Below are 12,826 nucleotides of genomic sequence, written 5' to 3'. Positions count from 1 at the left end.
CATACCAATTATTATAAAATTCTATCAAACTAGCAGCGGATGTGTTTCTTAATGAAGTAAAGCAACGTTGAAAAGTTTTTGCTATTCCAACTTTGACGATGATGTTAGTGTGATGATACAAAAAAATACCTCTGTATAATATCAGCCTTAAACTACGCGATTCAAATGATTCACCCTCTCTTTTACATCTTTTACGTGTTTTAAATCAAAATTAAACGATCATAGTCTATATTACATGTTTTGTACACAATTCAACTTACCTAGTCTGGTATGTAGGCATTAATACATATATTTTTATTCAAATCTTTACATAGCCTGATTGATCGAACTTTTACATGATAATTTAACTTTGTAGTTCCACATCTTTTTTTGACTAGGTCGAGTAGCTCAACCCTGCTTTATCCCTGTAAATTCTGGATTATTGTAAGAAATTGGATTGTTCTTAAAAGAGTCCTAATTAATTAAAACTACGTTCGTCATATTCCTGACAGTTTTTTAACGTCTCACTTGTCGGACGAAGATTTGTTTTCAGAATTAAGTCTCTTTTTACTGTTCATAACAAGACTAACTTGATTATCTGGATGATTTCTATTTAGGACATCAGTTATATTTCACATGTGTACGCACTTTATATACCGTATTTGCTCTTACTTTGTAATTAATTTACTCTTGTTATACTTTATCAGATACATACATATATATCACATATGATCCGAAGATATAGATTTGAATTTCCTGTCGTAGTTTTACCGAGAGAATTATATATCACATTTATACGGTCTCTGGTTTTATCAATTTGTTATCAATTTTGTGATTAGACCTTTGGGTTTTAAAACTGAAATAAATAATGAATAACTCCGTAGATCACGATGACATTCTCATTAATGTTGGAAGCCAAGTTTTATGAAGCAGTCTATAGCCTTACCTGTAGGTCATAATTATCTCTTATTGTTCTACCTTTCACACCTAGTATCACTTGGTCCACAGAATACCGTACCTTTAGTTGACCAGTGTACAACACGCTGTGTTGTTTGTATCGTCGCTGACAGTTAAGTCTAACTACCCTAGTTTACCTGTGTGATTCTGTCTGGACCATTTGTACCCTATACATGTAGCCTGACCAGTGCATATTACATGGAACTGTTTTAAAGGTTTGACTATAGCACAGTAAAGGAAATATTGTTTATTTGACACGATCTTCATATTCGTTTCCATCGTAATGCGTCGACTACTATACTAGGATCCGCCATTTTTTTTATCACACTAATATCGATGGACCATGTGACTTGACTTGTTTTTTGTGAGAATGCTATTTTTTCTAAACAAAGATACAGAAAGATGTATAACCATATATATTTAATTCTCACCTCCTAATTAAATTATTTGCTGTCGCTACTATGCTTTAGTGACGTTCGGTAAGTATATTTAACTAAATTTCGTTTCGATAAAAAATACACTCCGTAAAATTTTCTACCGAACGGTTATGAGACGGTCAGCGAGTGAAAATAGGTAAACGCAAATGCTACGGAAATGCTACGGTTAGTGGACGCAAACGCTACGGAAATGCTACGGAAATGGTACGGTAATGCTACGGAAGTACTACGGAAATGGTACGGTAGTGATACGGAAATGGTACGGAAGTGCTACGGAAACGCTACGCTTAAATCGGAACTGCGAACGTACACGGGTCTGTAACTATCGCGTTTTAATTGGATAACTAACGCATTTTAATGAGATAATTATTGCGTTTTAATTGGAAAACTAACGCGCTTTAACGAAATAACTAATGCATTTTAACGAGATAACTATCACGTTTTAATTACATAGCTATCGTGTTTTAACGGGATAACAAACGGGATTGAACGGGATAGCTATCGCGTTTTAACGAGAAAACTATAGCGTTTTAATGGGATAACACACGCGTTTTAACGAAATAACTATCTCGTTTTAACGAGATAACTATCGCGTTTTAACGGGATAATTAACGCGTTTTAACGAGATAACTATCGGGTTTGAACTGGATAACACACGCATTTTAACGAGATTATAATTTCGTTTTAACGGGATAACACACGCGCTTTAACGAGAAAATTATCGCGTTTTAAAAGGATTATTAAATCGTTTTAACGACATAACTATCGCATTTTAACGAGATTACTTACGCGTTTTAACGAGATAACTGCAGAATTTAACGAGCTATTGATCGCTTTTAAACGAGGTATCTAACACGGATAACTAACGCGTTTTGACGAGATAATTATCGCGTTTTAACGGGATAACTAACGCATTTTTACGAGATAACTATCACGTTTTAACGGGATAACTAACGCGTTTTAACGGAATAACTATTTCGTTTTAACGGGATAATTAACACATTTTAACGAGATAATTATCGTGTTTTAACGGGATAAGTAACGTATTTTAAGGAGATAACTATCGCGTTTTAATTGGATAACTAACGCATTTTAATGAGATAATTATTGCGTTTTAATTGGAAAACTAACGCGCTTTAACGAAATAACTAATGCATTTTAACGAGATAACTATCACGTTTTAATTACATAGCTATCGTGTTTTAACGGGATAACAAACGGGATTGAACGGGATAGCTATCGCGTTTTAACGAGAAAACTATAGCGTTTTAATGGGATAACACACGCGTTTTAACGAAATAACTATCTCGTTTTAACGAGATAACTATCGCGTTTTAACGGGATAATTAACGCGTTTTAACGAGATAACTATCGGGTTTGAACTGGATAACACACGCGTTTTAACCCCTTAACTCCCAGGATTTTTTAATGGAACTGAAAAAAATCCGACATTTTGGTTCATCATGATTTTTCACCCTTTTGCGTCAACATTTTTGGTACACAACCCATATATATATAGAAACTTGAAAATATAACCTTTTCAAATTTAGTAACAAAAGTGGTGTTTTTGCATTATTGACGTTACCATGGTAACCAAAATTTATGATTTTATGAAAAAAGTTACTTATTTCATATGTGTATACGGTTTAAGCCACTGAGAGTGAATTAAGTGCTAGTTTATGAAATTAATGATATATCAGACTCTTCAAAAAGGAGGACGAACACAAATAAAAGTAGTATTTTCTTTTTATTTGCAGTTGTTGTCATAGTTACTGACTGAAATTAAAAGCAGTGATTATTGTTAAAAAGTTGTTATTGCCGTTTTATCTGCTTAGATTTCATTGTAAGAAATTTGATTTTTTTATTACAGGTATAATGGTTTAGTCAGCAGTCTATCTATATAGTCGTTCTTGTAAAGAGGACCTTCCCAGGTTTTATGGCAAAACTTCTATTTTTTTTTATTTAAAACGTTACCATAGCATCCAGAAGTGAAAATACGTAAAAATGCGATATTTTACTTGGAAAAACATGCGCATGTGCTCCCATCTGAATAAAAATGTGAAATGTAAAACAGTTTGCAGCTTAGATTGCTGTATATGATTATAAATGTTAATTATAAATCATATTCATAAGTAGGTTATTGTTTTCATGGTTTTAACATTAATAATCAATCTTTCGAAAGTTATATTCAGTTATATTTATTCCTTTCCTATTTTATGGTTTTAGTCAACAGCTAACATGTGCCTCCAAATCATGATATTGAAGCTGATTTTATCAATGTGAATTTTACCATTATGTACAGAAAATGCAGAAAATGAAAAATTGCAATTCCTCTCTTCAACATGTATAATCTATGTACATTCTGTATCCATTTTGGTTGCCATGGCTACTAATTTCGCAGGTGACCATTTTGATGTTTCCGGTCTTCTTCACTTGTTGTATTTGTTCTAGTTTCTCAACACTTATCATACTTAGCCAGCCCACATGTTCACAGATATAGGATGATTAACAAAAAGGTCATAATAACTAGCATCTGGTACTACTATTATACTAAAAACAGATTTACTGATGAAAATTAAAATTATTGAAGGCATGCAAATCAAATGGTTATAACCATCTTTGCTCATCATTATGTGTGTGTATGTCTTCCTGGTTGAGAAATCCTAGACTTAATTCATAGACAATACACATGTAGAAATATAGACAAGTGAAGAAAGTCCAAGGAACATAGTTATTGATGAAAATTTCAGTTTGAATAATCCAGTTTGGCAGACAAACAAGTTGATTGATATAAACACTTGAACTTGTTGGTTACATGTTTTTTATGGATTATAAAGAATTCTGAACTATATTTATTACATGGCCAGGCAAGCCATATTTGGTATAAATGATATATTGATGTACCATGTTTTTGAAAATAATAATTTACTTAAGATCAAAATTACATGATTCAACTTGGAAGCAGTGGAAAAACAACACCAACACAAATATTAAGTTTTGTAATTTTAATCATTGACACAGAACAGTGGGAGATGGCAGCTAAGGGAAACTATGCCTAAATCTGCTGTCTCTGGTGGCAGGGGATGGCATTTATCCTCTAGTATTGGTCACACCACAAATATCCACATAAATAAAGTCCTAAAGCTGATGTACCTGAAATTTGAAATGGGAGAAAATCAATATCATAAACATCCAGATACATGTATATACACTAATAAAATATCTTATTTGAAAGGTATTACAGATTTATTCTAAAGAATATGGTAATATATAATGCTAACTTCAAAATTTCAAATGAAACAGTCAATAATGAAGTATAGGAAATGAGCTCACATACATATCGAAAAGCAGAAACTAATGATTAATTTAAACAAAACCAAATATCCTCATGTAACCAATACCTCACACAGACGAGTATTCAGTTGAGAAATATCCTTTATTGTCCTGTTAAAGACCTAAAACAATATAATAAAATACGATTACACTCTTACTAACATTCCTCTCACGCACATTATCTTACAATCGATCATAAATAGATAAAATATGTTAGAGGAAAATAAGAGTGACTTACCAGGGATCCTGCGAGTGTTAAGAGTTACATGTCTATTCACCTGGGCAGGTATCGCAAGAGTGATACCTGTACAGGTAAACGTTTGACAGGTGGCGGGAAAAGAATAATGGGGTGGGTTAGCCAATCGCACGCTCACATGCTCACGATACATGTATTACTACATCTACCGGTGACCCCATGACCTGAATATATAATATATACCAAGGTTACACTCAGAAGATATAAGATAATAAACATTTTAATTGTAGTGAATTTGTAATTAGATAAATCTATTAGCTTACCTTTGATGTTATATATTAGGCAGAATCATCCATAAGCCAATGTTCACATTAAATTTTGTACACCAAGCTTGCTAGTAAAATTGAGACAGCTCCAGACCTTACAAGTAAGGGGAATACCCGAAACACAAAATAAACTTTATTCAAATGTTTTTGATTGCTTGTTTCACATGGTCCTGTTTAAAAGATACAAAAAAAAAAAAAAAAAAAAAAAAAAAAAATTGAGATATCATTAGTGTGGAATATATTAAAAAGCCTTGAAATGAACTTTTAGAAAGTTAAACAAACATGCCCATCCCACCAAGCAAATCTGCATTTCAAAATTGTTCTGAAAATTCAAATAAGCACACCAAAGAGTTTCTTCTTGCCCTACTGCCAGACATTAGACATTTTGATGGTAAGATCATTATGTCTCAGAAAGGACATCTCTCTATCTAAGTGTCTTATGTTTGGTGTTTAGGTCAGAGGAAACTCGGGTTACTCTCAAACAGAGAAATACACGTTATAACCCTGCTTCAGTGTCCCACTCTTCACTAATAATAACTGTGAAAACTTGTAATTACTTATTTTTTCTGTCTTGTGTGCATCCTTAGAGGATTAATCATAATAAAGCATAAAATGATAATTACTAGCTAACCAGCATTATATCTGCCAACACAAGTATCTGCCTATCTTTGATTTATTCAAATTATTTGCTTTCAACAATTTTCCCAGCCTTTACTGGCATAGAATACTTACTGAAACATGTACAACTACACATATCTCTACACATGTATACATGCATCAGTCTATTTCACATAAAAAAAGTCTGACACAACATATAATGCTGGAATTCGGACAAAAGCTGGGGTGTGTCACATGTTGATCCCCATCCATTTGTTAAGCACAGTACATTGTAACAATAAAAACACTTTATATATGGGGGTAGGGATATGAGCCCTAACATGAATATATATATAATAATCCAACCTATATTAGCACAGCATGATCCAAACATTGTAGAATTCACAACCAGCTAAACTCAAGAACAGCTTTTTGGTATTTTCAGTAATCCTCTATCACCTCTTTTATCAACCATACCATGTGACTTTTTTCTGAATTTATATACCACTGTTGCATAAAATCGGTCTCACTTTTTCATCTCCCATGTATTTTCATTATGTGAAATGCAATAAAAGCAAATTCATCCAATTTTAGTTGATACATGCATGAACAGAAATTTGGCAAAAAAAATCAAGAACGTTTTACTATTTGTACATACAAACATATTAAATATACTGATGTAAAGTAAGAATTAGAAATTAAATTCATAGAGATAAATATTGGTACATGTAATTCTGTACAAAATACTGTATGATGAAATTCAGTGTAACATAACCCTCCCCCCCCCCCTTCCCCCCTTACACACACACACACAACAAACAAAGAAAAAGAAGAAGAAAATAAAACAAAAAATAAATGAAACAAGAACTAAATCATTGTTTTTAATGTGAATATTGTTTTAACTAGTCATTTATCATTTGGAGCCAATACACAAATGTAGGCCCATCTTGTAGGCCTAACACAATAAATGACATTAAAGCAATATTACATACAGATACTCATGTAAACATATGACATGAATATATATTTGTAAAAAATACATATAAGATATTGCTTGTACTTTTTGTATTCTCGTGTCTATAGAACTTCACTTTATGTACTTACCTTATCTACGTTATGTTCATCTGTAGGCCTATCTGAACATGATTGTTTGTCTGTTTGTGTCCATATACAGGGTACGTCCGCAGCTCTTCATAATGCCCAGTGTCACCTCACAGTTTGTTAGTTGAGTTGACAGTGCATGGTCACTGCATATTGTTTTGGTGATGACTTGTATCGGTAATATGTTCGGTCCGCGAAAACAATCGGCACCAGGCACATGTCTATCCCACCATTTAGAAACCAAAAGGGATCATCAAGGAAATACCCGATTACTATAAATAGATTTTGCTGTCGTCGGCTTTATTTTTATTTATTCATTTTTTTTTTATTATTATTTTTCGTATTCAAAATATGTGCTATCACAAAAGTGCAACAAAAGTGATATTTCCTGATGAAACCAAGACCATATATTTACACTTGCACAGTTTTGTCACTATATAACAATACCAGACCGATTTGTTTACCATTCTTGCATGGAAACATTGACCTTTGAACTTGCGTATGAAAATATGACAGGGTACGGGAACTACTTTCGCCAAGCACATGGCTTTGTTTACATTTACAATTTAAGTTCCAAAGGGCTATTTTTTTTTTATTTGAAATCTAACATGTTTGACAATATTAAATATGATAATCTATCAAAATGTTTTGATTATTTATGTTAATATCATAATAAAAAACAGGACTCGTATGCATAAAAATTCTTAAATGGTTAAGCATATGCTTAAGTCAATAAATTCTGCTAATCATATTGATTTTTTTACTTAGCATATTGCTTATCTCGTTAAGTGGCTTGCATGATTTTTCTTAACGCTTGAGAATATTCTTAAACTTAAACAACCCACTCACAGGTCTTAAATCGTTAAGCAAGATACTTACTTTTGCAAAATGGCTGCCGCAAATGGACAGAATAATGCACCTCAGCAGATTGCAAGAGCTTTGAGACGAGAAAGGCACTTCCGAGACAGGTTTGACCCCCTTCAAAATTTTGACGGTCTTGAACTTTATCAAAGATTTAGGTTTGATAGGGAAGGAATCATTTTCATTAGTGATATTCTAAAAGATTACATTGCCCCAACGACGGGAAGAAACCACAGTCTACCCCCACATTTACAAGTCATGATCGCATTGCGATATTATGCTACTGGGAAAATGCAGCTATGTAGTGGCGATAATTTTAATGTTGACCAGTCCACTGTGTCTAGGGTGATCCAAAGAGTCACGAATGCATTGAATCATCAGGATGTTGTCAGGAGATTTGTAACATTTCCTCTGACTGCAGAGGCAATAAAAAAACACCAAGCCGATTTTTACGCGGTTGCCCGGTTTCCAGGAGTTGTTGGAGCAATAGATGGTACACACATACGAATTTTGCGTCCAAGCATCAACGAACCAGAATTTGTGAATAGGAAGAACTTCCATTCAATAAATGTACAGATTGTGGTGGATGCAAATTATTGCATTCTAGATTTAGTTGCGAGATGGCCAGGGTCAGCACATGACGCAAGAATTCTCCGTGAAAGTGGCCTAGCAAGAATATTTGAGACAAGAATGCTGCCGACAAGATGTCACTTACTTGGCGATAGCGGTTATCCGTGTAAGAACTGGATATTGACACCATACCTTAACCCACAACCTGGACAACAGACACGATACAACAGGTAAATGGTCCTTAAACAGTGTTTGATTTAGTCCAACCTTGTTACAAGTTTCTCTTTCAGTCGCGCGATTGTTGTCAGTTGTATTGGAGATTTTCTCAAAAGGGGACTAACTCTATTTGGTATAATGACAGGGGCTCAAAACGGGGAAATTTTATGTACACCGTGTTGTCATAGTCCAGCTCACATTCTCCGAATTTAAAAAAGTAGATGATAATGATAAAAATAAAAAGAGTGTCTGTCCTTATCACCATATTTAAATTTGCAATCGCATTATTTTCATCACCATTTTAAATTGCAATATGTGTACATGCTCATGGTACATGCACTTCACTGCAAAAGTTATTAATATATTAGGTTATATATTAGGTTAATTAATTTGATTGAAATGCATTTCATATTTCCAAATTCATATTTTGCAAATTTATTAAACGTATAAATTAATAGGCACACTTTTATATCAATATATCAAATAATATTGCTAAATAAACAATTTATTCAATGATAAAATAAAAAAATCAGTAAAACAAGAATAATTAATTAGCATGTAGAAATCTTGTTAAAAATATTTCATCTGAAAATAAAATGAAGAGAAAATAATTCAGTGGTATCTGTTTACATTGATACTGGTAGCTGAGATTCTTGGGTTGTTTTTGTATATATCACATTTCTAATTATTTTATGTTTCAGTTTTCAACTTTTGGAGTCAAATTTGAATTAGTTAATTCATGTACTTTAATTACAAGAAAAATAAACAGAATATATATTATATAAAATATCTTGTAATTGATAATATAAACTCATATGAGTTGAGATCATCACAGTATAGTGTAAGATGGTAATAATACTAAATTATGCATGTTATAATAAAATAAAGTTAATAATCATATATTTATTTTATAAAGTTACCTATTGCTATATTGTTTATGTGGGAGAAGACTGATACATGTATAGGCATAGCCTGTTGTCAAATCCCTTTGTACTTTAACATCTTATATAATAAAATTTGTTGAAATGAAAATTGCTATATGTACATGTGTATGAAGTATATACATTGTGTGTATATACCTGTTTATGTAATAGGCAATACTTAGGAATATTTATTTTCATTCTAATTCCCATTTTATTTCACTTAGTGCCCACAAAACAACAAGATGTATTGTCGAGAGAGCCATTGGGCAGTGGAAAAGGAGATTTCATGTCCTACATGGAGAGGTCAGGTTGAGACCAGAAAGGGCTAGCAAGGTGATAACAGCCTGTGGAATTCTACACAACATTGCAAAACTGTTGAATATGCCACAGCATGATGATATTGAGGATGATGGGGATGATGATAATGATGAAGATGGTGATGCCAATAATATCAATGATAATCCAGCTGATGGAAGGGCCTACAGAACCCATATTGTATCAACTCACTTCTGATGTAAGTGCATGTATTTATTTTTCTATTCATTTTAATTCCTTTTATTTAGTATATTTTTAAATTGAATATTAGGTGAATGCTTGATTTTTAATTAAAAAGATAGTTCATATGACATTAAGAATACTATCAAAGCAATATCTAATACATTTTTAATTCATTTATTTCATTTGTTTGTTATTTTGACATATCAATATTCATTTTCAGTTATTTTCTTAATTTTCAAAGCTAGAAGCTGGTTTTGTAATTTTAAATTTTCAATTTCCAGTTCCAGTTTCTGCTTTTTGAGGATGTCATAGGATGTTGTCAGAGATGAATATGTACAGGAGTCTGATGGCAAGGATGACAAGATGGATGAGGGCAGGATTTCTGTGGCCATGGTTACAGTGTTGGGGGGCTGTAGATTGTCTGAAGATCTGTAATAAAAATAAGACAATTTAAAACTGTGAGAGTTTACAATATTTCATTATGTGGACTGTTTTATGCATCATGCAGTTCCTCTAATCATATATTCATGGAAAATAAAATTTACAAAAATGAATGAATACTTCAGCACTGTTTTGGTAAATTAAATAATTGACATTTTTAATACATGCATGTACATTTTAAAATTTTGAATGTACTTAGTGAAAATTCATACAACATGATTTTTTTTTTCTGACTGTCTTTCTGTAGGACAGAATTTGTGTACAAACACATTTTGAAGGATGAATATATACAAAATATATTATATAAATACATATAAGATGAAAATGTGATGTACAAGTACCATTGCAACATAGATTGTACTCTGTGTACATACATGCACACAACCTTCAACAGTTTAAAGGTACAATGTATGTACATGTATGTATGTGCACACTTTCTGGGGCACTTAAATCAATGATAGGTTCATTGATAATAAACAATACCTTGAAATAGCTGAACAGGCTTGATCAGTATTAAGTAACATCATCATTGATGTGTCAACTGCCCCACTAATCCCACAAATGGACACATTGTCTAGGCCGATGACATTTCCTACAGCTTCGGCAATTGGGCTGATCTGAGGGGCAGAAGATGGACCACCACCTGAAATTGATACGTATTTTTAGACTGTTTAAAAAGATAACCCAAATCTCTTGTATTAACTAAATTGACATACAGCTATAATGCAATAATTAACAAAAAAGAGATATGATATAGAGTATGTACTGTGTTTTTTTTTTAAATTTTTGAACAGCATACATGTAGGATCATGCATGATCAATCAATGGTGTATTTGGGGGGAAAAACACTTCATTGAGGAAGTAACATGTTTCAGTAAAAACGTGAATTTTAAACAATTCACACTTGTTATATATTTTCATCTTAATTTGCCAATCCTAATCAATATGGTCATGAAGTTTAAGTCTAACACTGCACTGAAAAGTGTCTGAAGTTATGAATATTTCTATATATAAATATGGAAAACTTGATTTATTGTCCACCCGGTTATCGGCTACGAATTGGATACGAAGGCATGCCATTTGATTTGATCAACTTCTGAACAATTACATGTATATAAGATTGTGTTATCATAAATCATGTTATGTAGCGTTAATTCAGAATTTCGTGCAAAATATGGCATCTTACCCGTTTAGTTGTCGGAAAGGTAGCGTGAGCACACGTACTGAAATTTATTATTGCATACAAATCGAGTATTCCCATTGAAAGGAACGACAACTCTTGGTAACAGTAGTTCCAACCGCCATCGATGCGGTGAGCAGTAAGAACAAACGATGGAAAATATGACGATCTGTTGTGATTTACCACTCAAAGTAAGTAAATTGAATAATAGGAAACAAATGTTTGTTTTACATTGTTCAGTGTGTGCTCTGCAAAACCATTGTTCTATACGCCTATATACTGTTAGTCGTTGCATTTGGCAACAGCATATTTGTATGTTAAGTACATGAAGTAGGTTAAATGGTTTTCGGAACTAATTGGAATTCCGTCATCATGTTAGCGTGAACGTACCTGTCATCACAGCCTGTCTCCTGTGGTCAGACAGCTCTGTTTTACCCTTCATATGTAGATTGTGCCATTTTTTCTCGACTTCCTCCACCGAACGACGGACACATGACGAAGCGTTAATTTTGTCGGAGATTATTCGCCATGTCTCCCTCTTCCTCTGGGTAGTTACCCCGGCCCCAAACTTTGCCCGTAGGACACCCTTGTTCTCCTCCACAAGTTTTGTTAGATATAGGCACTCATCCGCGCTCCAATTCGGCTTTCTCTTTTTGCTTGGTGTCTCTATGTCTGTAGCCATTTTCAATAACTTGACAAGCAGACGACAGGCACGTGTTTTTTTCCACGTGCAGATGTTTGTAAACATAAAGTACGGGAATCGGGATGTCACGCCTTTGGCAACGAGCCATTTAAGAAGGTTGCAATATGCTTTACAAAAAACAACTAAGTATGGTGCTTAGAATTTTTATGCAACGGAATTAAAGCAACTTGCTTAATAAAGCAGATTGAAAATTTACTTAAGTATAAACTTAGGAAAATACTTAGAACTTTTATGCATACGAGCCCAGAACTATTTTTTACCGCGGAAGAAAAGTCTCAATTTGTTGTGAAGCGTCACCATTGGCTGTTCTAATAATTGACTCCCCCCACTGTGTACGACTTTTAAATGTTTTTTTTTTATTTACAAAGAAAAAATATTGTAATCACAAAGACTTATAGAAACAACATCCGTAAGTGTAAATATAGGGATTGGATTTCACTTTTATGTTAACCATGCTTTTATTGAGCAATTGCGCGCTAGCGCCCCATTTAGAATATATTCTTAGAGG

At 33.2% G+C, this 12,826-nt stretch overlaps 2 protein-coding genes across 2 annotated transcripts; one reads left to right on the top strand and one right to left on the bottom strand.

Annotated features, from left to right (window-relative positions):
• The first annotated feature begins 7,612 nt into the window (after positions 1-7,612).
• On the top strand, positions 7,613-10,392 carry LOC117315973 (putative nuclease HARBI1). The gene is made up of 3 exons (XM_033870452.1): positions 7,613-8,587; positions 9,721-10,010; positions 10,276-10,392. Exons 1-2 carry the CDS (start codon positions 7,815-7,817, stop codon positions 10,007-10,009), a joined length of 1,062 nt encoding a protein of 353 aa, XP_033726343.1. The 5' UTR covers positions 7,613-7,814; the 3' UTR covers position 10,010; positions 10,276-10,392.
• Positions 10,161-12,560, bottom strand: LOC117315974. The gene is made up of 3 exons (XM_033870453.1): positions 12,006-12,560; positions 10,919-11,078; positions 10,161-10,423 (listed from the first exon to the last, which is right to left on the bottom strand). Exons 1-3 carry the CDS (start codon positions 12,361-12,363, stop codon positions 10,198-10,200), a joined length of 744 nt encoding a protein of 247 aa, XP_033726344.1. The 5' UTR covers positions 12,364-12,560; the 3' UTR covers positions 10,161-10,197.
• Positions 12,561-12,826: the final 266 nt, after the last annotated feature.

This window comes from Pecten maximus, chromosome 17, assembly GCF_902652985.1.
Source record: "Pecten maximus chromosome 17, xPecMax1.1, whole genome shotgun sequence".
NCBI lineage: Eukaryota > Metazoa > Mollusca > Bivalvia > Pectinida > Pectinidae > Pecten > Pecten maximus.
Note: the sequence above shows the minus strand (reverse complement) of the source record. Positions and strands in the feature narration are given on the sequence as shown.

Coding starts and splice junctions, on each gene's coding strand:
- LOC117315974 (XM_033870453.1), bottom strand. CDS start 12,363: ATGTTTACAAACATCTGCACGTGGAAAAAAACACGTGCCTGTCGTCTG. Junction 11,079..12,005: donor GAGACAGGCTGTGATGACAG/GTACGTTCACGC, acceptor TATCAATTTCAG/GTGGTGGTCCATCTTCTGCC. Junction 10,424..10,918: donor GCCTGTTCAGCTATTTCAAG/GTATTGTTTATT, acceptor TTTTTATTACAG/ATCTTCAGACAATCTACAGC.
- LOC117315973 (XM_033870452.1), top strand. CDS start 7,815: ATGGCTGCCGCAAATGGACAGAATAATGCACCTCAGCAGATTGCAAGA. Junction 8,588..9,720: donor CAACAGACACGATACAACAG/GTAAATGGTCCT, acceptor TATTTCACTTAG/TGCCCACAAAACAACAAGAT.